The 26,735-nt window shown below is 41.1% G+C and overlaps 1 protein-coding gene across 1 annotated transcript in view; it reads left to right on the forward strand.

Annotated features, from left to right (window-relative positions):
• Nucleotides 1–10,251, forward strand: part of LOC131677095 (limbic system-associated membrane protein-like) — an 825,653-nt gene extending 815,402 nt beyond the window's left edge. Inside the window, exons 9-12 of the mRNA XM_058956682.1 lie at nt 2,720–2,841; nt 3,209–3,389; nt 4,875–5,048; nt 5,145–10,251. Of these exons, the coding sequence (XP_058812665.1) occupies nt 2,720–2,841; nt 3,209–3,389; nt 4,875–5,048; nt 5,145–5,345 (678 nt within the window). The 3' untranslated portion in view covers nt 5,346–10,251. The remainder of the gene's footprint in view (nt 1–2,719; nt 2,842–3,208; nt 3,390–4,874; nt 5,049–5,144) is intronic.
• The last annotated feature ends 16,484 nt before the right edge of the window (nt 10,252–26,735 follow it).

Below are 26,735 nucleotides of genomic sequence, written 5' to 3' on the forward strand. Positions count from 1 at the left end.
CGACAAGCCTTTAAGGGTTTCGCAAATTAGCAAGAGTCTGACTGCCAATTTCGCTAGCGTGCGCGAAATTATGAAAGTCAATGCGAATAAACTTCGTGTCGTGCTCTCAGACAGGAAACAGGCCAACGCGATCGTAAAAGATCCACTCTTTAACATCGAATATCGCGTGTACATTCCGGCTAACGTCGTTGAACTAGATGGCGTTGTAATGGAAGAGTCTGACTGTCGCTGACCTGAAGAATGGTGTAGGTATTTTTAAAAACCAAATCTTTCCGAAGGTGAAGATACTACTAGAAGTCAAACAGCTGAACTCAGTATCAGGCACAGGTGATTCAAAAATCTTTACCCCTTCGAAATCATTACGATTGACATTCGAAGGTTCTGCCCTATCGAACTACGTACTTTTGGACAAACTTCGACTCCCAGTCCGCATGTACGTCCCAAAAATCATGAGCTGCACTAAGTGCAAACAGCCAGTACTGCTGCAACAAAGTGAATTGCTCCTAATGTGGAGAACGATGACACATGTACAAAGGAGGTTGAAAAATGCCTTCTTTGTGATTTTGTGATCCTCACCCTGCACATAATTGTCCAAACTGCGATCAGATAAATATTTTTTCACTGATTTTGACAAACAAGCATTAGTTGGCTCGCGTGGTCACTTAGCTATGCGACGACCACGGTTGCGCTCCGGAGTTGTTTTTTTGGATTCCTTTTCCTTCTCTTTTTTGATCATGCTGAGAGTGATCAAATTCGGAGCACCTCTCGTACAAAAAATCGCTCGTAATATAAAAAAAAATATTTTAGTTCCAGCTTCAAATTTGAGCGTACAGCTGTTTCATCCATTCAAACAAAATGCGTTTTGTGCGTTAAAATAACTCGTTTAAGAACTTGGAAAAATAGCTATCACTGAAAAATACCCAAAATTGTTTGTTATGACTCGCATAGTTGCTTTACTCCTTAGTACTTATAGGGAATGAATAAAATAAATAATATAAATAAGAATGTTTAATTACACTGTAGAATTTAAATTATGGTTTATAGTCCTACGTTCTACCACACAGATTTATAACGACAATCGAGTTTCGTCAACACAAAAATCATCCCCAGTTCTGATGGACACACATTAGAGAGCATATTCTTATTCAGATCCATCCCATTATTGGATGTCTATTTTCCGCTTTGATCAAACACCATCCGGTTATTCTGTTGAGCACTGCTTCGAAATACGTTGCTCTAAATAGTCTTTTGAAAGCTTTGAGTATAACTTTATTCGCCTGCCAATTTGGACAGGACTGTTCCAATTTGGCGCTGGTTCCCAAAACACAGACATACACCGACTGAGCGGCATGTGTTGCAGTTTTTTATCCTCCTCTATAAAGGGTGTTATGATCAAAAAATTGGTCAAACCAGAAATCTGTGAAAATCGGTCAAACAATTTAATAAAAAATTAATACACTGTTTCATTTGCAAGATCAATTCATACAGAATACAGTGAAATCCCTTTTTATCTTTTCGACCCGATTTCGTCAGCCAGCCAGGGTTATGAGCATATGTCTACGGAATAATGTTGAACATTTTAACAGCTTCGTTCTAATAAAGGATATAAATAAATATGTGGTGTCGCTGCCCTTATTTGGTCAACCAAAAATACATCAAAGGGGCTAATAAAAACGAGTCTTCGATGTAATGAAAAAATATTCACTCAAGCTTCCTATTGAGCGAATGCAAATTGCTTGCTGGCTATCCTTTTGATTCGTTCCATCGAACTTTACACAGGCCCTTGGCCACTTTTCTCGCTCTAGAACGCCAGTTAGGCTTGATCTGCATCTTGCCAACAACTGTCTTTCGCGTCTTCTTGAGGTTCCGCTTGACGATTGCCTTATATATTTATACTAGCTAATATCCATCGCGCGTTGCTGCGACTTTTAACGAAATAGGAGGAAAACACAATTTGTTCCTTTGAGTATAACTGTTTGCGATGTAAATGTAGCTCTTCAAGCTACAGGAATAGATGGCGTACGTTTGCGTTTGAAAATCTCTGCCACCTTTCCCGTTCCAGTCGACGTATAATATTCCTCTCGGGGAAGCTGGTTCACGACTGCTTTGACAAACGTTTAGTCACCCTGTACCACCTGATCAAACTTTGTCAGCATTTGCAAAAACAGCTTCCTCGATCGTTCTCTGGTCAACTTTTTTTTACTTATCGTCACGATTTGGAGTCACCACCATCTTGTAAGTCGACACTCCCAGATTACTTGCGACAGAGAGGGACGGAGAGGCTGGGGTTCCGCTCGAAACCGATGACCACTCTTTGCGTCGTTCTTGCGGTCTCCTGCTTACGATTTTGCCTCCGATCCAGTTTTCCAGGCTGTCGACAAACGTTTTCCGAAAACTTTTATTATTTTGATTTGGCCATATTCAACTATTTTGCCAACTTGGCGTGCAAGTTGTTCAGATTATCGCGATGCGCGAGCAAAATTTTATTTCTTTTCTCTTTACAACTGAAGGGGCATGTCAAACAGGCATGATACTATGCACAAACATCCGTAAAATAAGAGATATGAAGATTTTTAAGGAACTATGAAAAAATGCGTCAAGTTGAAGTTGACAAATTTCTGATCGTAGCACCCTTTAGTCCCATTGCATTGATTGTCATTTCATTTGTTTCTCTCTCTCTCTCTATCTCTCTCTTTCCATCGATCCACTATATATCCAGGTTTCGTGGTATCAAAACTCGTTTCCGATTCAGCCGACCGACAGACGGACCATGTCATCGAGAGGAAATCGACACACGCTCACCATCCGACATGTCCAGCAGGAGGACTTTGGCAACTACAGGTTAGCTCTTCCACTCCGGTGGCGTCTCATTCAATCTATTTAGCTTTATCGGAAAGCTTTCATTTTTTTGTGTTCTTGCTTCGCAAATTTTGGTTTAACCACGCCAGCTCGCTTTGTTCCGCTACTCAAACTGTGCACGGTATGTGCGCTAGGGCTCCGCTCCTACATACATCGATTTTGCTCGAGTGTGATTTATGAATAATCGCTATCCTGCACACTCATTGCGCTCAACACTCCCCTTGATTTCCGTGTTCACCCACTGTGTTCCATTTTCGATTACAGAGTTTGCCAGTTTTTTTTTTCATCGCGCCAATGTTCTTTTATGTACGAGATCATAAAAAAATCTTTTCTCTCAATCATTTTCAAGCTGCGTCGCGGACAACACCCTCGGACGATCGAAAAAATACATGGAAGTTTCCGGTCGACCGGGACCGGCCGAGTTCGTGTCACCACCCTGGAGCCGTTCTCCCGATAGCTACAATCTGACCTGGAAGGTGGAAAGCTATCCGCCCCTGCTCGAGGTTCGCCTGCTCTACCGGAAGCTGATGGTGAGTAGATTGCATCGGGGACGCTGCTGGGTTCGCCACGGGAGGGCATCCCGCGGCAGCCGTAGTGATTGCGATACGGCGGCGTAACGGCAAACTTTATCCAGTGCGACCATTGCTGCTGGTGATGCGTCGAACTGCCTACATGTACCGTGTGGTGGGGATGGGACGATTCTAGTCGAGAGTAGTATGAAAAATTAGTCTGGCGGTTCCCAGGGAGCTGTTGGGGTGGATTTTTTTAGCGTAGTTCACATTTTTTACAACGATACGAACGATTCGTTTTTATTAGTACAGAGTTTTGACAGTACCTGTACAGGAAGTAAGGAGCTGGTTTAGTGAGAACGCGTTTGAACGCAAGTATCAGCAAAGATAAACTCAAGATAGAATGGTCACACTTTTCTCATGTACCATACACATCTGACCCCTCGGTGAATGCGGTTCACTGTCAAAGTGACAATTTGCTAATTGAACAAATGACGTCTTTGCAGACGTCGTCGTGAACGTTGGATGCATAGCAACATCACATTATTGGCAAACATTTATCGCATTTCATTTGTTCTGAACGCTGGAATAAAATTGAAAAGTGCTCTGATATGTACTTTTATTATGATAATTCTCCACACTGGTGGGATAATTATAAGAAATTCGATCAGTCACCGTCATAGTACACAGTTTTTAAAAATTAAATTATTGAAACCATTTGCCGTGAAACGCAACAGTATTTGGTCTGAAACCGTGATAACATAGCGTTACGCTTCCGCAGGCTTCCTTCCACACATTCCGGGACCGAAAGGGACCTCACTTTTATTACATAAATGATATTTCTGTAGTCTGATACTTGTTTTAACGGTATCCAGAAAACGCGAATTTTTTAAAGCTTTCGTTGAAAGACATGGAACAAAAAAATCGTAAGATTGTTTACTAATGCTTCGGAGGTATCTATGGTGTTTCTACTTTAGCGTTTGGACGGTAACGACGCTTATATTCAAGGGGCTAGCATACGCTTGCTGTTACTTGGTTCACTGGTTCATATTGCGTGGCCCATGAATTATGACTGTTTTATATGGAACATGGTAATCTTGAGTTTATCTTTGGTATCAGCGTTATTTAGAATTATTGCGTGAATATGACATAAATTTTATATTATATTGAGAAACAGTTGTGCTATTATGATTTTGAATTACAACAAAAACATTAAGCACTCCGAAGCAATCAAGAGTTTGTAATTTTGCAATACGTTTTATGTTCTAATAGCGGCTTAAATAGCCTCCAAGTTCCATTAAAGCTTAGGCAGCTTTAAAGTTCGCTAAGAGCTTTATATGAACTTTAAAGTGTGCTTTTTAAGTTTTATCCGAATTTCTGGTTGCTTGGGACTAATTGACACTACTCTATAGCATGCCGACAATACCGACGAAAACGCCCTCTATACCATGCTAATATTGCTACTATTTGAAGTTGCAATTGAGTCTAACTACCTTCCATTTTCAGATGAACGAAACATTCCAGCAGCCTGGCCGATGGCACGATGTCATCTTGACCCCCTCACCGCGCCCAATTTCGGAACCACTGTCCCACGTCATGGCATTCACTCTCCGTGGATTGCTTCCAAGTTCGGTGTATGAATCAATCGTACAAGCAAAGAATCGTTACGGATGGAACGAGGTAAGCTTCCCAGGTCACACTCGACTCTATGCTGCCAAATGCAACCTGTGAAGTATGTTACATTCCGATTCTTTGTTCGCTTCCCTTACCCCACAGGTCAGTGACATCTTCCAGTTCTACACCCAACGAATATCATCCGACGTACACTCCGAGGAGATGCAGGTGGCAAGTTCGACCTCCCGGAGCAGTGCCACCTCGATGCATCGAGTCCGGTCGAATAGAAGCGCCGGCTATCTGATGGCGGCGACCATCGTCTGCTGGCTGCTAGTGCGCTGCAATCTACAACGAAACCTTTAAGATTAAGCACCAAGTGGAAACAAAATTTAGCAGAAGTGTAGGAAATCCCACCCTCAGTCATTGCATCCATTGTCTTTGTACATTCGAATCCCTGTTTCTTCGGAGGAGCGTTTTATTCTCATTTCGGCTAAGTGTGAGTTCTAGTGGGAACGAAAAAGCTTGTTGTTTCTTGCTAAATGAAAGCTGTTTTGCTATAGTGTTCCAACAACGTCCTATCTTTTTCACAATCTTTCAATAGCTATGAAGTGAACAAATGGAAATGCGAAAGAGGAAAGTGAGACTATAATCCTGAAAAAACGAGAGATAAAAAACGAAACTAGCTGTTGTAAGAATTAAGCGTTGAAAGAAAAATGCAATTGGTGTATTGCTAATGTCACCTGTTACTAAATTCCTGCGCAATTAGGTTCTTTGCTGACACAGTTAACCTCACTTTTCTTGATAGTTCACTAGTACTGTTTACATGGATTTAGAAAAATTTTGTGCACGACTAGATCCGCTCGAAGAAACTCGCAAATAATTTTACTAAGTCCGTGTAAACAGTACAAGCGAACTGTCAAAAATGAATACTCGCGCTCATTTGTGACGTCAGCGAAAAGTATTCAATTGCCCGTTGTCATCACATTAATAGCAAACCAAACAAACAATGTTGCAGTGCATGCATTTTGTTTCAAAAGACGTTCTGTGAGAGTGAGAGTAGCAGTTCAAATATAAATTGCGCAGGAATCCAGTAAGACGCAAATGCATTAGGATTTTTTCTAGTTTATGTTGTTGTTTTTTTGAACGGTAAGAACTGGGCTGGTGTAACCAGCGCACAGCAGCAAGTTGTAAAGTAAGTTGGAGTCCTGTTCGTGCGTCCCCCTGCCCCGGTAAGTGTTCCAAGTCAAGTATAACACAATGGAGATTTTTGCACCTGTCCCATTCATAACCACATAATACCGATGCACAAGCGCCGACACACACGAAAACTGACATATGAAATATTCGTACTCGTACACCAAGTATATAAGCAAACATGTAAGATTAGGGTGAAAGATGAAAATCAGCTCAGCTAGTCGATGTCCAAATCATGCAAAATTGATACTTTCCATCTGATTTAAACCGAGCAAGTGTAATATTTCCCAAAAACATTCAACTTTTCCATATATTTTTGTAAAAAAGTAACATCTTGTCGCCGGTCCCTTCATAATGGCGGAAAAGAAAAAAAAAGCAATTGCCAAAAAAACACGAGTAGTTATGATATTGGAAAACGAGTCTATCTTCTCCTCCTTAGAGTCATGTCATTTTGTTTTTCCATTATTTGCAAAGCATGCCATCATGCTACCGTATCATAGCTAGATTTCATCATGATGGACGCTATTGGCACCAAACAAATTCTGTATATGTGTAATTGTAAGTGATTTATTGTTTCTGAATAGTGATAAGCCGAATTGAAACGTAAACATTTGCTGTTGTTCCGACAAACTCTGTGGTAGATTAGAAAGCAGGTTAGAAACAATCTTATAATTATGCTAGAAACTGGTCGATATCTTTTTCCTTCTTGATTTGTTGGATGCAACTCAACTGTCACGGCATACTAGATCTACTCTCTATCGGATGAACAGGGTTGAACATGATATGATTCTAGTTACCATAGGAATAAGTTGTGTTAGATATTTTTTCACCATTGTCAGTTTGTTTTGGAGTTGTTTGCTGATAATTTTTCTAAACCTAAAACCAAAGAGAAACGACATATAAGCTAGAACAAACTTTCCCGAAAAACCTGTGTAAACATTCAAATGAAAATACGTTGAAATATATGAGTCACCGTTGTATCCAAGTTTGCACACAAGTCCCGTATAGCGATTGCTGGCCGATCGAAGCGCCGGCCAGTGGTAAGTTGCTGTTGTCATTTCAAAGCGACAGTTTTTTTTCTTACACAAGTTGAAAACTTTACTTGTATGTCAGTTCTCAGTGCTAAAACCTAGAGCACTCTAGTTAGAGTGCGGCCAAGACGCGTCTGACGTATCCAAACGAGCAGAAATCTGACGTATTTCTATTGTGAATACGTCAAATTCCATGTTCGTTTGGATACGTCATGGCCTCTTGGCCACACTCTAACTGGAGTGCTCTACTAAAACCAACAACAATTTTTCATCACTAAAGAAAAAGTTATGGTACATTTAGTATTTCTGGATTTCATTCGGCATCACCTAGCCTATATTTAAGTTGTTAATTATATAATAGACAGTCTAAAAACCGATTTTTCGATTGCTCAGGCCCCCACTGAGTCGAGTTATGGTACCATCGGAAGTGTACGCAACAAATTTGAATTAAATCGGAGTACTATAGCTACCGGACGAATGTGCTTAAAATTTGCGAGGGATTTTTCGACAGCTTGCATCTTCTCCACCAGGGTGCACTGTATGCATTACAATATTATCACCGACGAATCGACGTGACAGAGGCATTCTAAAGATGTCCCATACAAAATAACGATTGTTTTGAAATGACCCGATCGCTACTGTCAAATTACGACAGATTTCTCCGCCATGTTTGAATCAGGGCACGCTTCTCGATACGTGTAGTGATATTACAGAAGGTGTGCAATTCCCTCAGCTACGTATGTAGTGATAATATGCATCAAAATAGTATTCAGAATTTATTGAAAATGCGATCATTCTGTTACTTGTTTTTGCTTTTAAAGGACAGTTTTGTGAAATAGTACATACATAAAATAATAAAGAGTTGGAAAAACGATCTTTAACATAAACAAAAGAACGTTTGTACGTTCGAGCATACCTGGTTCAACATCGATACACTTTGGATTCTGCGTACTGTTGTTTTATCGATGAAGACTACCACGCGAACCATTATACAGATGCCGCTGGTGTAACAACGTATTTTAATTTAAACAATTAGGACACTATGCGTCAGGCATTTTTGTTCTATGTGGCAAGTCGGTTCGTCGGTGATATTACTGCAACAGACCCTGATCTTATCATTCAGAGAGTGGGGTTGCTAGCAGGCCAACCTACTAAAATCTCCACCCAAGTACACCTGAGTGGTTTACTAGAACTACCTCTTCTTCTTATGCCTCGGGACCACTGAATGCGACTACGTCGGAGGAGTATTGTGCTCATGCACTTACAATTCTTAATTCCTAGCTGTTCCTGATAGTTCACTGTTTTTCTCCCACTTGTAATATCTGTTGTGATAATTCGCTCTATGAAGAAAGTAACCTGAGAACAACTCGACAGCACCCCAACGGCCCGCTTGGGGCCAGCAATTCCATTCGCCGGGACCCTGCTACTATTCGCAGGCAAACCGGTTGGATACCGAGGTCGGTCCGGTGATTCCGGGTGGAGCTTGGATAGTACGCTGGCATCCCGAAAGCAGTACTTCATCTCACGATGTGCTTAGTTTACACAGACGGAGACGCTTTGACCAGTCTTCTTGCATTTCGTGTATTGCTCCGCATTCCACATCCGCAGACAGAGTAATGCAGATGGATATCGTCTTGGCAATGACGCATGCTGCCTCCAAGGGAGGCGGACATAAACGCGCTCGCGACACGTACAGTCTGGCGAAAGATGTTCGTCAACTTCTTCTGGTTTCGCTTTGAGTTCAGAGAAGCTGTCCGGACTGGGACTCCACACGATTCTTTCTGCGGCTTGCTCCTCCGATGTTCGGCATGGTCTTTGCTGCTACGTTAGTTGTCCTCGCTGCTTTCTCATAAATAGCCGACGACATCACACCCAAGCGCTTCAACGCACGCCTCGATGGAATTGAGGGTCCATCGGCACTGGTTACGGTAAGCTGGATGTTTTTATAGTTGCTGACCAGCACTACCTCCGTCTACTAGTGAGCCAGCTGCAACTGTGCAGCGCTACGGCGATAGCCATTCAGCTCACGCTGTTGAACGCGTTCCTCACCTCGTCCTACGGTTGAAATCTTTTTTTCGGAATCCAAACTGTCTCTGCGATAATTCGTTTCATTTCCAGCGTAATTCGCCAGCCTGTGATTATGACTTTTTCTGGAAGTTTATCTATCTGCGGCCTTCGACAAAACCAATAACAATATCGCAATAGCAAAGCAGGACAAACTAGGTATTCATAGACAACCCCTGCGTTGGTTCCGTTCCTACCTCGATGGAAGGCAATTTCCAATCAGTATTAAGGACTGTCTGTCTGCACCATTTTTCGCTACATCTGGCATTCCACAAGGAAGCCATCTCGGTCCAGTGATATTTCTCCTCTACTTTAATGACTTCAATATCAAATTGCAAGGACCCCACCTTTCTTTCGCTGACGACATGCAACTTTTTCGACAAATACGGGATAAAACCGATGCCGAATTTTTTCAGAGTGAACTAGAGAGCTTAAGTACGCGGTGTGATCTAAACAGAATGGTTCTAAACCTAAGTAAATGCTCAATCGTTACGTTCACGCGGAAACGCCATCCGATTCAGTTTAACTTCCATTTCTTCGACTCAAGCATTCCAAGACACTCACGTCAAGGATCTCGGAGTCATCATGGATTCGGTACAAACGTTCAAGCCACGTACATCATTCAATGTGGATAAGGCATCAAGACAGCTTGAGTTCATCTTCCGAATAGCGAAAAACTTCATACGTCATGCTGTTTAAAATCACTCTATTGCGCGCTGGTTCGCTCAACACTAGAATATTGTTTTGCTGTTTGGAATCCATACTACCAGAACGGCGTTGACAGAATGGAGGCCATCCAACGCCGGTTCATATGCTTTGCACTCCGACATCTTCCTTGGCAAAACAGATTTCAGCTGCCACGCTACAAAAACCGTTGTCATTTAATACAACTCGACACTAAGCATCCGGAGGGACCGCTCTCGAGCCTTGTACGTTACGGACTGTCGCCTTCGTCCAGGCATCTCTGCAAAACTGTCCTGAACATGCAGGAATAGCAACTCTGTGCAAAATAGCAACATTTAATATGGTTGTACAGGTGGTGTATTGTATATTGTATTGTTATAGTGTATTGGATTTTCTCTTTCGATCAGAAGTATCATTTGATCATGTTGTTTACACTTTTCCTCGGAAATGACATTCCAGTGCATTCCCCCCAATGAGGTATATATAGATGTGACAGAACACACGGTTTGCTAGTGTTGGCAACCAAAAATATGTAAACAATACAGAAGCATAACGGGTCGACGTCATAGCGTTCACACGATTCAATTGACCATTGTATGAAATGCCTTAACCTCACAAATTTGAAGTAATTGATAAACAAATAATTAGTTCACATATAAGATCTTTCATATACATTTCCACACAATTGGGAATAGCACAATTTAATTGTAAGGCGTTCTAGAGTACATCTATATTTCCAAAAACATGATTCCCAATATATTTCAAATGTTTCCCAATATATCATTTTGAGACCACCACCTGTCACATTTAATGCATGACGTCACTGTGCAGTGACCAATTGGAGCGGATTTATTCTGTGTTAACTCACACCACTCATGTAAGATTCATCTTACGAATACCAAAGTGCCATCTTTGCCATACCTGTATATACCACATTGCATTTTCCCGTCCTGTTGAATCAATGTGATATAAATAGGTGTGGCAGAACACACGATTTGCTAGTGTTGGTAACCAAAAATATGTAAACAATCCAGAAGCACAACGGGTCAACGTCATGGCGTGAGAACGGGGAGCGGAACGAACGGTATGACGAAAGCAAGTCGATTTATTCTGTGATCACTCACATCACTCATGTAAGATTCATCTTACGAATACCAAAGTGCCAACCAGGGATGTAATGCACCTCAGAGCAAATAAAGAGAAGAATAAAAAATGCTCTTTGCACTTTTCATGCGAACCACCGCTCTTCTCTTTCACAAGAAACCTCTACACTCCGATGTGTGTTGCTCCCATACGTGCATTCTACTCCATGGCTGCAGTAGAAATAAAGAGGCTCTTTAGTGTGAATCATGGTCCCACGCGCACAGAAGCAGAGAAGGCAAGCAAAAAACATTTTAAAATCGGTCTTCCGATCAAACTATCTGAATTGTAGTTTGATTCGCCTCCCTACCTGTTTGCCAGTGAGAGGGGGCACAAAAAAGTGTATCTTCAAGGTGACTTTGAACGAAATTGTGCAGCTCTTGGTGCACAGATCTTTCTCTTTTTCGTTTTCAAGTTTCTCTTTGTGCAGTAGTTCTGCACATCGCAGTGTTTATGTGCTGCTCAATTTTTCATCGGTGTATTTCGCTCTTTGTGACACATTAGGTTTGTTCCAGTACACGGAAGTCACTCCGGAGTAAACAGGAGCAAAAAATCTTTGCTCCTTTTTACTCCGGTTTGCTACGAGAAGAAGAAAAAAGAGAAGAAGAGAGTACAGGAACGATTTTCTCCGGATTACTTCCAGTTTCTCCTGGTACTGGAACAGACCTATTGTGTGAGCAAATAACAAGCCTGGTGTCATCTTCGCCATTCCTGTATATACGACATTGCTGTTGAATGACCATCGAAAATCAGTCCGAGTAACAGAGCACGGATACTTTTCTCTTGTGCCCCTTCAAAAGTGCCGTACATCAAAACGTTCCGTGCCGTTGATGTTGTGTGTAAATGCTTCCATTTGACTGCATGTTACTAATCTTGACGTTTCGTACCAGTGACGGAAGCCTGATGTATCGTGTGAATCGTACTTAAACCATTCGCTGTGGTAAAGGCTCACCGCGCAATTCACACACATACTCGTGAGCAGGTTAAGCGGGCCTTACACGTTCAATATTTTCGACAATACTAGACAGTGTTGACTGAAGTATTGTACGTGTAATGGAAAAAAAGTTGTATACATTTCATGTGGGATTGACGTATTGAAGCAATATCGTCAATACTCTTATTGACAAAAATATTGAACGTGTAAAGGCCGCTTTAAATGTGTACCAGAGCATAGCATGTATGAGTATGAGATTGAGTTGTTTGCAGTACAGACACTTTATACACAGACTAGCGAAGTGTCAAAAATTGCAGCCAAACGGACTGTCAAAAAGTGCAGCCAAACTAGCATGAGGGTTTTGAAAGGGGAAGTGCAAGAGGAAGCCCATGCAAAGCTTATGGGAGCTTCCGTGATGCCAGTTTACATTCATGGTTGCTAGTTTTACTGTTTTTCTCTCCGCTAGTCTGTTATATAAAGTGTCTGTAGTTTGCAGTCAAAACAGCGTGAGTGTGAAGCGGACCCTACACGGTCAGAAATATTGACAATAAACCAATATATTGATCGTGTAAGTACATTTTGAAAATATTGATTCTGTAGAATTCAAATAGGATTGACGTATTGAAGCAGTCTAGACAATATTTTTATTGACAATATTCTTGTCTCGTGTTGGGTCCGCTTGATGATAGCAGTTCGTACAAACATCAATGTGACTTGTTTGTGTGGAATACACCTTGGTGGGCAAAGAGCAAAGCAAGCCAAGTAGACTAATACGTTTACAAGCGGATTTATTGTACGCTAGTGTGTATTCTGATTTAATTTGTTACATCCAGGATTACGATGTGTTGGTATAATACCGAAGGTATATGAAGACTTTTTTTCATTAGGTCCAATCTGCAAATGCCCAGTTGCAGTTTCTACTAGCTTATTCTGCAAATAGTTGAAAGGAAATCAGAAAGGTGATCGAGTAATTCGTGGAAGAAAAAGTAAACAAAGAGAGGTTCTCTTTTGTAGATTGGATCTATTAAAAAAAGTATTCGTATTTGGTATACAATGCAAAGATGAAATGGTTCTAATTCCGAATATGCACGAAACAATGTAATGCGTTATTTGCAATGGGGGAATTTTTAGGTGTTCACAGACACTCCAGGTCGGACTAGAAATCAACTCAGGGATGGGTGGAGGGGGGGTCATTTTTTCCTGTCACTGTATCGTCTAAACTACAGACACTTTATACACAGTCTAGCGAAGTGTCAAAAATTGCAGCCAAACGGACTGTCAAAAAGTGCAGTCAAACGAGCATGAGAGTTTAGAGAGGGGAAGTACAAGAGGAAGCCCATGCAAAGCTTATGGGAGCTTCCGTGATGGCAGTTTACATTCATGGTTGCTAGTTTTACTGTTTTTCTCTCCGCTAGTCTGTTATATAAAGTGTCTGTAGTCTAAACCGAGAGCATTTAACTAAGAACAGACATCAATTGAAAGTTTGTTTGAATTTTAGAATATATATCTGTAGGTTCAAGATGGCATCCGCAAGTAACAACTTCCTACTAGTCAGTGCTTCGATCGCTCAAGCCTAGTATGATTAATCGGGAAAGTAGTTTGGAATTCCGGCAGGCTCCCGCCGAAGACTCCGACTCCAATGATACAACCGGTTCCAACTCGAAATCGACTGCATCATTGAGCCGAAATTGTAAACGGTAAACAATTTCGGTGTAAAGCCAGAATTCTGACCCATTTTTGTCATGGATTCTACAGAGGAGAACTTGCGAACTTAAGTGCGATAGTGATTTCTAACGTATTTGCATTCTACAACTTACTCTGAATTTTTGGACAAAACTGTTCAAACTTATACTATCGTGTTATGCATAACAGTTTCACATGAAATCCATAGCATATGGGACTGCTATACGTGTCACGACAGTATATGCGTGTCCTCTGTGGTTTAGCTTCTCCCGGTATAATTTTATGAATGTGTGCAATTATAGTGGAAAAGATCCGAAATCTTGAAAGGATATAATACATTGATCAGTTCCTAGTTGTAAAAATGTGTTATCATAGTTTCTGTTCCTACAGTTTAATTGAAACAAGCATTCCAAATAGAATTTACCGACAACGCGTGTGGTGAATTTGGATGACGACGACGTTCACCGTGTTCTATTGGGTTCCGTAAAAAACTAACTCAGACAGCCCTTCGTTAAAAGTTCAATAACTTCTCTTAACAAAGCTGGATTGATTATCAATCTGCGACCAAGTTGTAGACAAAAAAGCATCTTTCTGATTATCACTTGCAGGAATTATTTGATGCACTCAGCATTACCAAGCTCTGAAAACTATCGAAAACTGCCATAGAAATTTCAAGCGCGTTGGTCCGATAGCCACACTTGTTTGATTTGGTTCAAATTTGGAGCAGACACTCCCGGTGGGACTAGAAATCGGCTTAGAAACCAATTGAATTTGCAATAATTTCGTATCATATTTCTTAAGTTTGATGAAATTTATCTTGGTCCAATCCCGTCAGTCACATCTTCGGTGTCACTGAAATTTTGTGCTTATTAAAAATCTACGGCGATTTTTAATAAGCACAAAATTTCATTTATTCATTTAATTTAATTTAATAATTCATTTATTTATATTATTTCCCATGCCGGATGTCGAAACCTCGCTCTCAGTTGTCAAGTACATCTAGTCCTGCTTTTCTTTAATTTGTTAGAACACCTGAACTGGGGCCATCTCAGTTCAGTTCAACGAAAGAACCACAACCGACATAAAAAAACCTATAAAATTGTACATTTTAAAACGCATGCAACCGACCGAAGTCAAAAAGTGTGATCATGTTTATTTTGTAAATATTTATATACGTAGGAATCAACCTAGTTACAACTAGTCCCTAAGCTCTCTGTGGTGCAGTAAAATGTCTAGGATTAGAATTTCAACCAAAACAAAAACAAAAAAGAAGCGAAAGATAAAATTTCAAATTACCAGTGGAAAACGTTGTTTTCGACTCTAGTCTCTATATTAGTTCGGAAGCAAGCAACCCAACCGGCGAGTGCAAGATTGAAAGAAAAAACTCGTCTGCGATGGCCAATGCTAGCAAACCGAAACTAAGACTCTTTATATGGATGTACCTATAGCAGAATCAACCAAAAACCCGCGAGGCAGAAAATAAAACCAGAAACAGGCCAGCATTTGAAAGTGGACGAAACCACAATGACAAGAATCGACACGGAGGAAGCGGTTCGTCGTGGTTCGCCCTGAACCGCCAAACCAAAAGTACTTAGTTATCGAAAATATTTAAAGTAAAAGTATTGATAAGATATTATTCCTAAGGTGAAAACAAGTGAAAACATATTTAGCTAATAAGAAATGACAGAAAAAACGGCAAGTAGGGTGGCGAAAACACACCGCATGAGATGGCTCAAAATAATGCCCAGCAGATCGGCAGATAGGACTGTACAATGCCAAAACAGAAGCAAGCAATTCCTTTGATGATCAAATGGGAAGGAAAACTGAAACATTGTATTGGTTATTGGTGATAAATAAAATTTCAAAATTAATATTAAACCAAACAGGTGTTTTATTCATGTGAAATGTTTCTCCCGTAATTTTACACCTAGAACTAAAAACATAATTTTCTATGATTCCTTGTGACAATAGCAAGCGACGTACGTAGGATTTTTTTTCGATATTTTGATTTTTGATGAAATATCGCAATTTTGATTAAAAAAAACGCCGAAAATGTCATAAATTTGACAATTCTTGAGAGTGTTCTGTGAAAAGACGGTCCATTACGGACCACCCTTCTCAGAAACCACTTTGGATAGTTCATATACAAAAATAAATTCAAATCCACAGACACTAATACCATTGCCTGAACCACAAACAAATTTCCATAATTGTGGCAGCTGTACAGCTAATATTGAAATCGACAAAAGCTGCGTCTAGTATCTATAACTCAACAGCCAGTGCCATCATTGAGAAAGTTCACACTCGTGACCTGTAAAGGTCAAAACCAAGAAACAATCTCCAAGATGCGGTTTTTGAGAGAATAATACTTCCCCTCTTCGTAAACAGGTCTCCAAGGCGCAATGACTGCTCGCAGGAGTTCTTCTGGATAACCATTAAAACTCGTTTTATTATTTTCATTTTTTACATCACGGCTCCATTTAGCTAAAGCATTGAAATATGTTAAATAATCCAACTATATAACAAAAAAGCAGGAGAAAGCTTCTGTTTCGCGTTATCTGAACGAAACACCGGTTTTATTAACACTCCATTTCACATATTTATAACGTTTTATTGACACTCCATTTCATTTTCATGCGCGAAATACGCTCCTTAATTAAAACATTATTAATCCGCAAAACTATGGTATAATATAAACAAATGATCACAATAGCAATAGGATTAACGGTCGCGATTTTGTCCTTTCTTTTTAATCGAACGACGATTGTGGCAGAATTACATTTTAGTCAATAAATCATATAAGTAAATTTCAATGTATCCTTACAATTTTCGCTCTTAGATGAAATTCACACGATGAACTAAATGTTGCAACCAGCAACATCACTTCAGCCACTTTCGGTGGGTTCCAATTAATGTCTATGAAAGTGTGAAAACGACGTGACGATACAGCGAGCAGACATTAATAGGTAATCACGGAGAGCGACTAAAATGGTGTAACTGATAGAATCTACAAATCAATAGATTGAAATTTTCGAAATTAACGTTTGCCTGTATGCGACAGTCTATCGTTGTTTTAGTTCGTTTAGGGATAAAAGAGAGCGAGAGATGATCGGAAATCAGAGATAATAAAAAGGAAAAAAATCAATCAATTGAAATTGATTCAAGAGAGCCTTTGCGCGTAGAATGTCAGCATTAGAGAGTTAAGGCAAATGCCCTATAAATAATGTGTTCAAACCTTAACGAACCAGGTTCCTTAGTGTGGAATTTTCGCATTAATCCTGCAACTGTCACATATGATAATAACCTACAACGAATGCAGTGCCACGACATTACTTTCAATGATGCATTTAACTTGTTGAGTCGCGAAATTCCCAAACAAAATAAGTAAAATGAACGTTGAGTCATTTAGCTGAACATAAAATAAACCGGTCATAATATGGATGTACAAATGCCGTCATGCATGCACATGTTATACAATTAATGTGGTTCTACGGATCGTTATACAACTATGCTCAGAACAGCATAAAAAATAAAGCAGCATATGCGATGATATGCAAAACGTATTCCCAGTTTGCCCCGAGTATCAAACCATCAGCAGAAACTTATAATATATTATCAGTATCCAATTGAGATATCAGTTTAAAATACGCACACTGAGATCTCGCATTTTTATACTATAGTACTCCCCTCATGCCCAGAAGTGGTTTGTTTGCCTTCCCATTCGTCGTGTAAAAGATTTGTTTGCCTCCCAATTTAAACGTCAAAACGGCACAATACCAACCCAGTTGGATAAATCTATAAACCAACATATTCTCCCTCATACAACGCTACAATCACTACTAATCAAATCGTCAATCGCTCCCGCACTACCGGCTTGCAAGAAGAAAACTAACCGAAGAGCACACTCCAATGTACACACCCACCGCAGTGCAGCCTAGAGCTCGCGCCGTGGTGAATTTATCTGAGCAAGCCACACATAATTCAAAGACCAAGAAAGTGGGGTCTCTCACACCCAACCATTAAATTAATTTTTGCTCAGAAAGAAAGAGCGTTGCGCTTTTTCCGTGGTGTGTGATCAAAGTATGGGACCTGTGGGTAAGACGGACACATGCTTATTTTAGGCATACAGTCGTGATTCCCTGGTTGGACACTTTTTAACTGGACCGCTTTTTAGTTGGACCATTGTCCAACTAAAAGCATCTGTACGTCAAAATCTAATGTCAAATTTAGTTTAACAATCTAACAATTTTTTTTCTACTAATGTCTTCTTTGGAGAGTTTTTGACATTTGTCAGTCGGTCCAACTAGCGAATCAAATTCGTTAGTTGGACAGAGGCTGTGGCCCAACCAGCGAATCACGACTTTATCTAGAACTTTTATTCAAAACGACATATCTACAATGAGTGACTCTCTTTGTTTACTTTCTCTTTCACTTTTTACAGTATCACTATAGCACTTTTCACTTATTTTACAGTACAGATCGATAGACGGTGGTTTTGACTAGCATATTATGCAAAAAGTTCTTGAGCGTTTTTTCAAAACGTCATATCTGCAATGAGTTACTCTCTTTGTTTACTTTTTCTTTCGATTTTTACGGCGTCACTATAACACTTTTCACTTATTTTACAGTACAGATCGAAAGGCGGTGGTTTTAACTAGCATATTATGCAAAGAGTTGAGGGATAAATGTTTAAGTGACCGAATTATTAACAGAAGAGAAAGTAAACAAAGAGGGTAACTCATTGCAGATATGACGTTTTGAAAAAACGCTCAATTATTGATAATTGTTATTTTATATGCTTTACCGGCATTTGAAAACATTTGCCAAGATAATTATGAAAGAGCTTCGATTATTTTAACTCTGGCTGGCAATGAGCCTAAAGCCCATAAGGACCAGCTCGAAAACCTTCGAGGCACCACTCCATGAAGATATTTCACGATAGTTATGGACGTCACACTTATTTCCCTTTTTATGGGTTGGAAACATGTTTGAGGATTTCCAGCAAGATGGAAATGTGTTACTGACAAGAGATGCTCGAAAGATGGGAATAAGCGAAGTCACCAAAACGTTGCCGCCTTTTTAAAAGATCGCCGGACCCATGATTGAAAGACGATTCAAACCAAGAAGAAGCTATAATAATTATCGTTTCATCACCATCGACCAGAGTTTGTCTACGACCGGAACCAGTTCGAATTGTTTACGTTGCAATTAGATTGTCTCAAGCGAAGACTGAAATTTTTAAATTTTGATTTGAGGCGAAAAAGCAGGACGAATCGAGAATTTCCTTGAAGTCCCAGGGCACTGTAGGAACTATATAACGACAGGCACCAGGACAATCAGTTAAAAATCAGGACATGTCCTGGGAAACCAGGACATCTGGTAACCCTAATTTTGGCATTCAGATGTTTTTCAGTGGAACAAGCCCCAGTAAAGTTCAGCCGGAAATGAACTGGAATTCTGGCTGGTTCCAGTTCGTATGCTGGGTCCAGTGACACAACCGATTCTAACTAGAATTGGTTGAGTCACTGGAGCCGGAATGCAAACTGGAACCAGCCAGAATTCCGCTTCATTTCCGGCTAAGCTTAACTGGGTCCCGGCCAACGCTTGCTGTCAGACGACTGCCTCCGGCTGCCAGCGGGCGAAATATGGCTGGCAGACATTCTGGTGTATGGCTGCCTCGCGGCTGCCAGTCATACTCCTTAATCGATACAACCGTTTCTACCAGAGCTTCGCCTATCGGTTTTGAGGGAGGCATGGCTGCCAGCCGTCTGCTCTACTTCTAGCAGCCAGAGTGACCCCAACCGCAAGTGAACCGGTTTTTGGTGCTTCTTCCCAGTGAGCAAATTTTCTGGCAGAGACCGCTCTGCTAGATTTCTGTAAGTTTTGGTTTGGCAACCCTGTCAGATTTCTGCGCGTATCCTCTCGGGTTAGTTGAGCTAGGGCGAAATCGGTTTCGCTCGCGTTTTCTGGCAAATTTTGACAGGAACCGAGCTAAACCCTGGCATAGCTCGGACATAAACTGTGCAAAGATCCTGGCAATTCCTACCTGGTAGAATTTAGCACGAATCGAGCAAAACATCTGACAAAGATGTGGCAGGAAGCGTGCAGATATATTGGCCGTACATTTCTGGCTCGATTCTGGATAAAAGTGAGCAGCATCGGTTGGTTTAACCGCTTCTGTCAGAAACGGTTGTTGCATTTGAGCGAATTCGTTGCCAGAATTCTCGCACAAATCGCGCAAAATGCTCGCAGAAACGCTGCCAGCTTCAAGTTCGCTTTGCTCAACTTTTGCTAACTTTCTGCTTGCCGCGCTGACCGGGTTCTTCTTCTTAGTTTCAATTTATTGTTTTGTTAGCCAAATTTAGTTTGAAAAGAAGAATATTATAATGTATATGTTTTATTAGATGCTATTGGATGGAGTCATTTTATTGATTTGGCCCTTAAGGACCCGATGCCACCAGGATAGATGTGGTTGACTATTAACGTTTAGGTTTGGCAAAACCAAACGTTAGAAACGGTGTATTGAATGGAATGGAATTGAAGAGACGATCTATTAAAAGCAATCGACATAGTTCGGGTGCTTCTGGAATCAAAAAATTTTAGTAAAAATGGAATGCTTACCTATGTATAAAAAAACTACTTTCAAAATAAAACGGGAAAATCTTCCAATCGGCCAATACGCAATGGTGGAGAAAAAAGCAGTAACCGCGAGCACGTTCGGAGCGGGCAAATTTAACTTGTCATTTCGTAATCTGACACTGAATCGGGCCTAGTAGCCATGAGACAGACCAATTGTTCAGGCAACCTTCCCGGAATGTGGGATAGTCCAATTAGCTGAGGTCCAACTAAAAAGCGGTCAAGTTAAAAAGTGACCAACCAACAAATCATGACAGTACTTTCGGCTCTACTTCTTCTTCTGTTCGAAAGTGTTGTCAAAAACTTAACACCCACTCGAAAATGCCAATGCACGCTCGCTAGTCGCTATAACGCCAATCAGTTTATATCGGCCCTACAAAGTTATTCGAAATATCTCTCACACATTACTGTCACATCTTTTCGTCTTTAGTTTGAAGTTTTCTGTCTTGTAAAAGTCAATCCTAACACAGCTGATTAAGGAGAAGGACGCCTAGCTCCGAATAAATATACATTTTCCGTCAAGAACCATGTCACAGAATTGCGAAAAATAGCAAACTTTTTTCCACTGAAGCTCCATCCAGAAACGTCAAACAGGGTGAGAAAGGTGTCTTTCCATAAGCATAAATGAACTTCTTCCAAACAGGATTTAGGTTTCTCGTTCGCGATGTTTTCGTTTTGCTTTCCATTACAACTGAATAAACACGCTTCTTCATATGACAGTCGACTGAATTTCCTGTCTGTCTTTTTTTTCGGCCGACCGTATGAGGAATTCAGTGAAGTGAATAAACATGAATCTCGTATGTGCATAACCGGTGAGATCATTTCTAATGCATGGGAACCTGTCACGTTTTTTCGTCTCACACACAGTTTAGATTCAAATTTTCGTACATATTCGAAATTCACGGAATCATCAGAACAAATAATGAATTTTAAAAGATAGGATTGTTGTTTCTCAAATCAATAAGAAAGTTCTTTCTTTCTACGTATTCAATTCAATCAAGGCGAATGAATATTGTACGCGCATAGAAAGGAAAGAATATTTTATTTTTAAATCAGAGGACGCAATTTTGAACCCAGGAAAGCATCGGAACGAAAATCAAATGATATAGCTTGAATGTATTCCACCCAACTGATCACACCCGGTAAAGAGCCAACCAAAAAGACTCAGACAAAAAAGACAGCAATCATAATCTATAACGACCAAACCATTGCGTTTCGGTTGAACCATGTGCTATCCAGTCGTGGCTAGTGCTACACAAACATAGTTCTTCCACAGATAACAGACATCTAGACTAATCTCTGGTCACGTGTTACTTCGAAAGGGATGTAAAACGGTTGGTCCCCATTCCTTCACACAGATTTTAATATAAATTTTGTTCTAGTCTTTTGCCTGTGAATCTTCCTTCCCGGTATAGTCCAAACGACCAACCAAACCACCAAAACGGATCAAACTTTTAATGATTTCTCCCGCTGCCTTCACTATCCATTCAAGCGAACCAAAAGGCAAACGCGGAGATTTGTGTGATTTCTCGTATCTCGCGATCTCCGTGTTCGCCTTCTGTGCTGGACCGCGCTGATGACAGTCTTCGCCGAGCAGTGCATTTTCCTCCAAAACACGACCAGCTGTCACGTCGTTCCACTTCCGTGACGTTCTTCTGTTGGAACTCCAACGACTCACCCTTCGTGTCTCCGTAGGATCCTCGCCCCGTAAGCATCGGGGGCCTTTTTGATAAATTTCTTTGTCAGTGTATTCGTGGTATTAAAAGTTTTTCACCCGGTCCGTAAACTTCCGTTCCAATTCTTGGCCCATACCGGATGCTGCCTCGTGTACCGAGGCGAGTTGTGAAGACTGCTCTTCGTTCATTTTCGCACCCCTTCATGGTTTCAAATCTATTGCCATATAACTCCCGTTTTCAATCATCTGCAGCCATGTGAGACAACCCCCTCAGTGGCCGTGGCTAGTTAGTGAAAAAAATGAACTAAAAGCAATTGGAAAATTGTTTGAGAGTGTCAGCGTAAGACGGATGAAGGGCGGGAAAAATATACGAAGAAGTGTTGTTCCAGCAGTTCAGGGTATATTCCATCATCCAGGAGTGTTCGCTAGGTTAACTTTGTTCTCGTTTGTTAAATATAATCGGAACGCATACTTTTTCTTTTGCTATTTAATGTAACTTTTTTGGAAACTGAAAACTTTATTTGATTATATTGTTGTTGTAGATTACATTTATAGTGCAATATATTGGCTGTTCAATCATAAATAGTGGAATCAGGAATCAGAATATATTGGCTAAAATGGCACGTTCCCCGGACATAGTCGGGGATTTGTGCCTTGCCGTGTGTTTTCATCATTTCCTGAGCGGAAGGAAAGGACAAGGAGGTGTGGGGAAGTAGAATTGGAAGGGTGGGAAAAATAACAGCACAAAACAGAAATAAACAACAGGTAAGTTAAACTACTTGAGTTCAACTTGCCTGCGAATAAGCCTAAAGCTCTTTACCACATTGGATAAGAAACTTTAGTATGTCTCTGAGTTTCAGTCGACCAAACATGGTTTCGTCTATATAAGGACGGCTGAAGACTCGAAATCGCAATTGCGCTACCGCTGGACAGTTGCATATCAGATGATATGAGGTTCCGTAGTCGGATTCACAAAGATCACATGAAAAAGACTCAGCGCGCTGAATAGTTGCCATGTGATAATTGAGTTTGCAGTGGCCGGTTAAAGCCCTGGTCAGCATGCCGCAGTGGTGCTTCGAAAAATGTAAGAGATTTTTCGAAACCACTGGGCATGGTTGTTCTAGAAACGCCTTTGTTTGGCGACACGTTTGTAGATTTCTCCAATAATTTCGGTGCTCGGACGAAGCCCAGGACCGTATTTTTTCCCTTATCCAACTTGTCGAAATTGGCAGCGCGGGCTCAGGACCAACGAAGTCAATCGCTGAACCTGCCCTGGCCAATTCGTCAGCCCATTCATTTCCAGTAATACCGCAATGTCCGGGCACCCAGACAAGGTAGATAGTGTTGACAATGCTTAGTTCTTCGATTTGGGTTCGGCACGCGATCACTAGCTTGGACCGGGATTTGTCTGAGCTAAGGGCCTTGATTGCAGCCTGACTATCGGAGCAGAAGTTTATAACTCTGCCGGACAAACTCAGTTGAAGGGCCGATTGCACCCCGCACATAATCGCAAAGATTTCTGCTTGGAATACAGTACAGTATCTACCTAGTGAGTGAGATTGTTCCAATCTCATTTCACGACAGTAGACACCAGCACCGGCACGTCCCTCCATCAGAGAACCGTCAGTGTAACAAACCACTTGCGTTTGTTGTTGTCTTTCCATAAAGCCAGACAACCACTCCTCTCGAGAGGGAATCTTCACATGGAATGTCCTGTAAGGAAAACTACAAGTGAGTGTAATATCGCTGGGAGCAAGAATATCTTCACCCCATGTAACCATTTGTGACCACAATCGTGTATGACTGGTAGCAAGATCAACATGATTACTGTTCCAAAGCCCAGTAACCTGCAGTCTGTATGCACATGATAGTGCTTCTTGTTTTAAGTGTATGTGTAATGGTTTGATATTTAGAAGTGCCTCAAGAGCAGCAGTCGGAGTCGTGGTGAAAGCACCAGTCAACGCCATGAGCGCCATTCTTTGCAGATGGTTTAGCTTTGACTGGACTGTCACCACCTCTCCCCTCTGCCACTACACAAGGCATCCGTATGACAGTATTGGACGTACAATTGTCGTGTAAATCCAATAGATGTATTTAGGTTTGAGACCCCAGGTCTTTCCAAAAGTTCGTCTGCACTGCCCGAAGGCCATGCACGCTTTCTTGACTCTGAACACAATGTGAGCAGACCAATTCAGTTTGGAATCCAATATGACCCCAACGTATTTGACTTGATCTGCACACAGTAGCTCAGAATCAAAGAACTGCAAGGGACGAACCCCGGTTGTAATTCGCTTCTTCGTGAAAAGAACCATTGAAGTTTTGCTTGGGTTAACTGATAGTTTAACTTGTCGACACCACTGTTCGACAGCTCTTAATGCCTGTTGCATTAAGTCAAAGATTGTTCCGATGCAAAATCCAGTAATTAGTATTTGGTAATCGTCAGCAAACCCGTAGGTTGGAAATCCAAGCTCATTGAGTTTCTTCAACAAGCCGTCAGCTACTAAGTTCCATAACAAAGGTGACAGAACGCCGCCCTGGGGACAACCGCAAATACTCAACTTCCGTATCTCAGCCTGTCGCAGTGACGAGCAAAGTATGCGGTTACTAAGCATTGCGTTTATCCAACCTGAGATACATGCAGGTATCCCATGACCGTGCGTAGCTTCCAGAATAGACTGGAAGGACACATTGTCAAAAGCACCTTCAATATCTAGAAATACACCCAAGCTAGATTGCTTGAGCGAGAAGGCTTTCTCAATGTTGTAAACAACATCGTGAAGCAAAGTGATCGTGGATTTCCCACACTGATATGCATGTTGCATTTTGTGCAGTGGATATTCAACTAAACTAACGTTCCTGATGTGATAATCGATTATCCGTTCCAAAGCTTTCAGAAGAAAAGAACTTAAGCTGATAGGCCTAAAACTCTTGGCTTCTTCATACCTTGAGCGCCCCCCTTTGGGAATAAATCTAACAGTTATTTCTCGCCATGCTTTCGGGACCCGGTAGCAAGACCGGAAAGCAAAATCTTTTTCAAGACATGTTTAAGAATATCAAATCCCTTTTGCAGTAGCACGGGAAGTATTCCATCTTTTCCGGATGATTTGTATGGAGCAAAGCTGTCAACTGCCCACTTGACCGATTCAGTGGAGACCAATGTGCGTGCTAACGCCCACGAGTCCGAATCACCAGAATGAGATCTGTGAACATTGTTCAACTCCGGATCGATACAACCTGGAAAGTGTGTGTCGAAGAGACAATTAAGAACATCTTTTTCGTCCGTCACATAAACACCATCTCTGGTTTTCAAGGAGTTCATCTGAAAATCATTCGATTTGGAGATAATTTTATTTAATCTGCTAGCCTCGTTCAGACTAGAGACATTAGTGCATAGGCTTTGCCAGCCAGCCCGTTCTGCAGATCTAAGACATTTCTTATATGCACTACGAGCTGACCTGAAAACCCTGGAGTCATCACGCTCACGCCGGTTCCAAGCTCTTCTCATAACTTTCTTCATTCTTTCAAGCTCAGCCCTCCACCAAGGGGTTCCCCTAGTCGATTTAACAGTACGAAGTGGACAAGCTTCTTCGTAGGATGCTAATATGAATGAGTTTGTCGTATCCACGACGTCATCTAAGTCGTCTAATTGACTAATTGTTGGAAAATATCCATGAAATTTAGTCGCCAAGTTTTCCAAAAAGAGGTCCCAGTTTGTAGATTTAGGATTACGATATGTCACCACATTGAAGGTGACATCAAAATGATCGAAAAATATATATTTATGATCGGATAGAGACGGTTCAGTTTCATTTGGAACCTCCCAATTTCCCAGTTCATGCAAAATTCTATCAGAGCAAAGTGTTATGTCTAACACCTCCTCCCTCCCAGACCTCGCAAAAGTTGGTCGGTTTCCCACATTCAGAATATGGAGATTTGTACTAATTTGAAATCATCAGAAGGAGATGATTCGTTATGCGGTAGGTATGCTGAACAATATATATATATTTTGTCTACGTTTCCGACAGTCAATGTAACTGTGACAACACATATATCGCGAGTTGTGAGCTCCGATATGAGACACACGTCAATAGCCTTATTTGCAAGAATGCAAGCACGAGGCATTTCACGTGGGTTAGTCATGCCTGTCTTGTTGTAAGCAATGAAGGCAGCGTTCAGTAACTTTCCAAAATAGAAGTTTCCTTTATGGAAATACGGTTCTTGAACCAATGCTATGGAAGCTTTACCTTCCTGCATGAGTCGAGATAAATTCATAGTTGCTGTACGTTTATGTTGGAGATTGACTTGTGCTATTCTAACCATTGTTGATTAGAGAACTGTACATTTCATCTCCAACACAAATTGCACAACAGCTAGAGGACACCAAGCGAGTTGGGATGTTAACGCATTTAGCGAGCCATATCAGGTTTAAATGGGACATGATCATTTGATTCCCACGATTTGCGAAGAAAATAATGGTCGACTGTGTCAGAGATTCGCATAACACAGTAAGGGCAAAACCCAAAATGCTCCGTGCGCGACTGGCATATTTTAGACCCTCCAGTCATTAAGTCCTCGGCACGGAACTACACCTTGACTTCGGGTCTCCTACTTTCAGTCGCCTCCTACGACATGGCAGCAGGACTCCAGTGGCTCAATTCTAGGCCGGATACCACACGGCCTATGGGCAGGTTCATCTGTACACATCGAAATTT

The sequence above is a fragment of the Topomyia yanbarensis genome, chromosome 1, assembly GCF_030247195.1.
Source record: "Topomyia yanbarensis strain Yona2022 chromosome 1, ASM3024719v1, whole genome shotgun sequence".
Taxonomy (NCBI): Eukaryota; Metazoa; Arthropoda; class Insecta; order Diptera; family Culicidae; genus Topomyia; species Topomyia yanbarensis.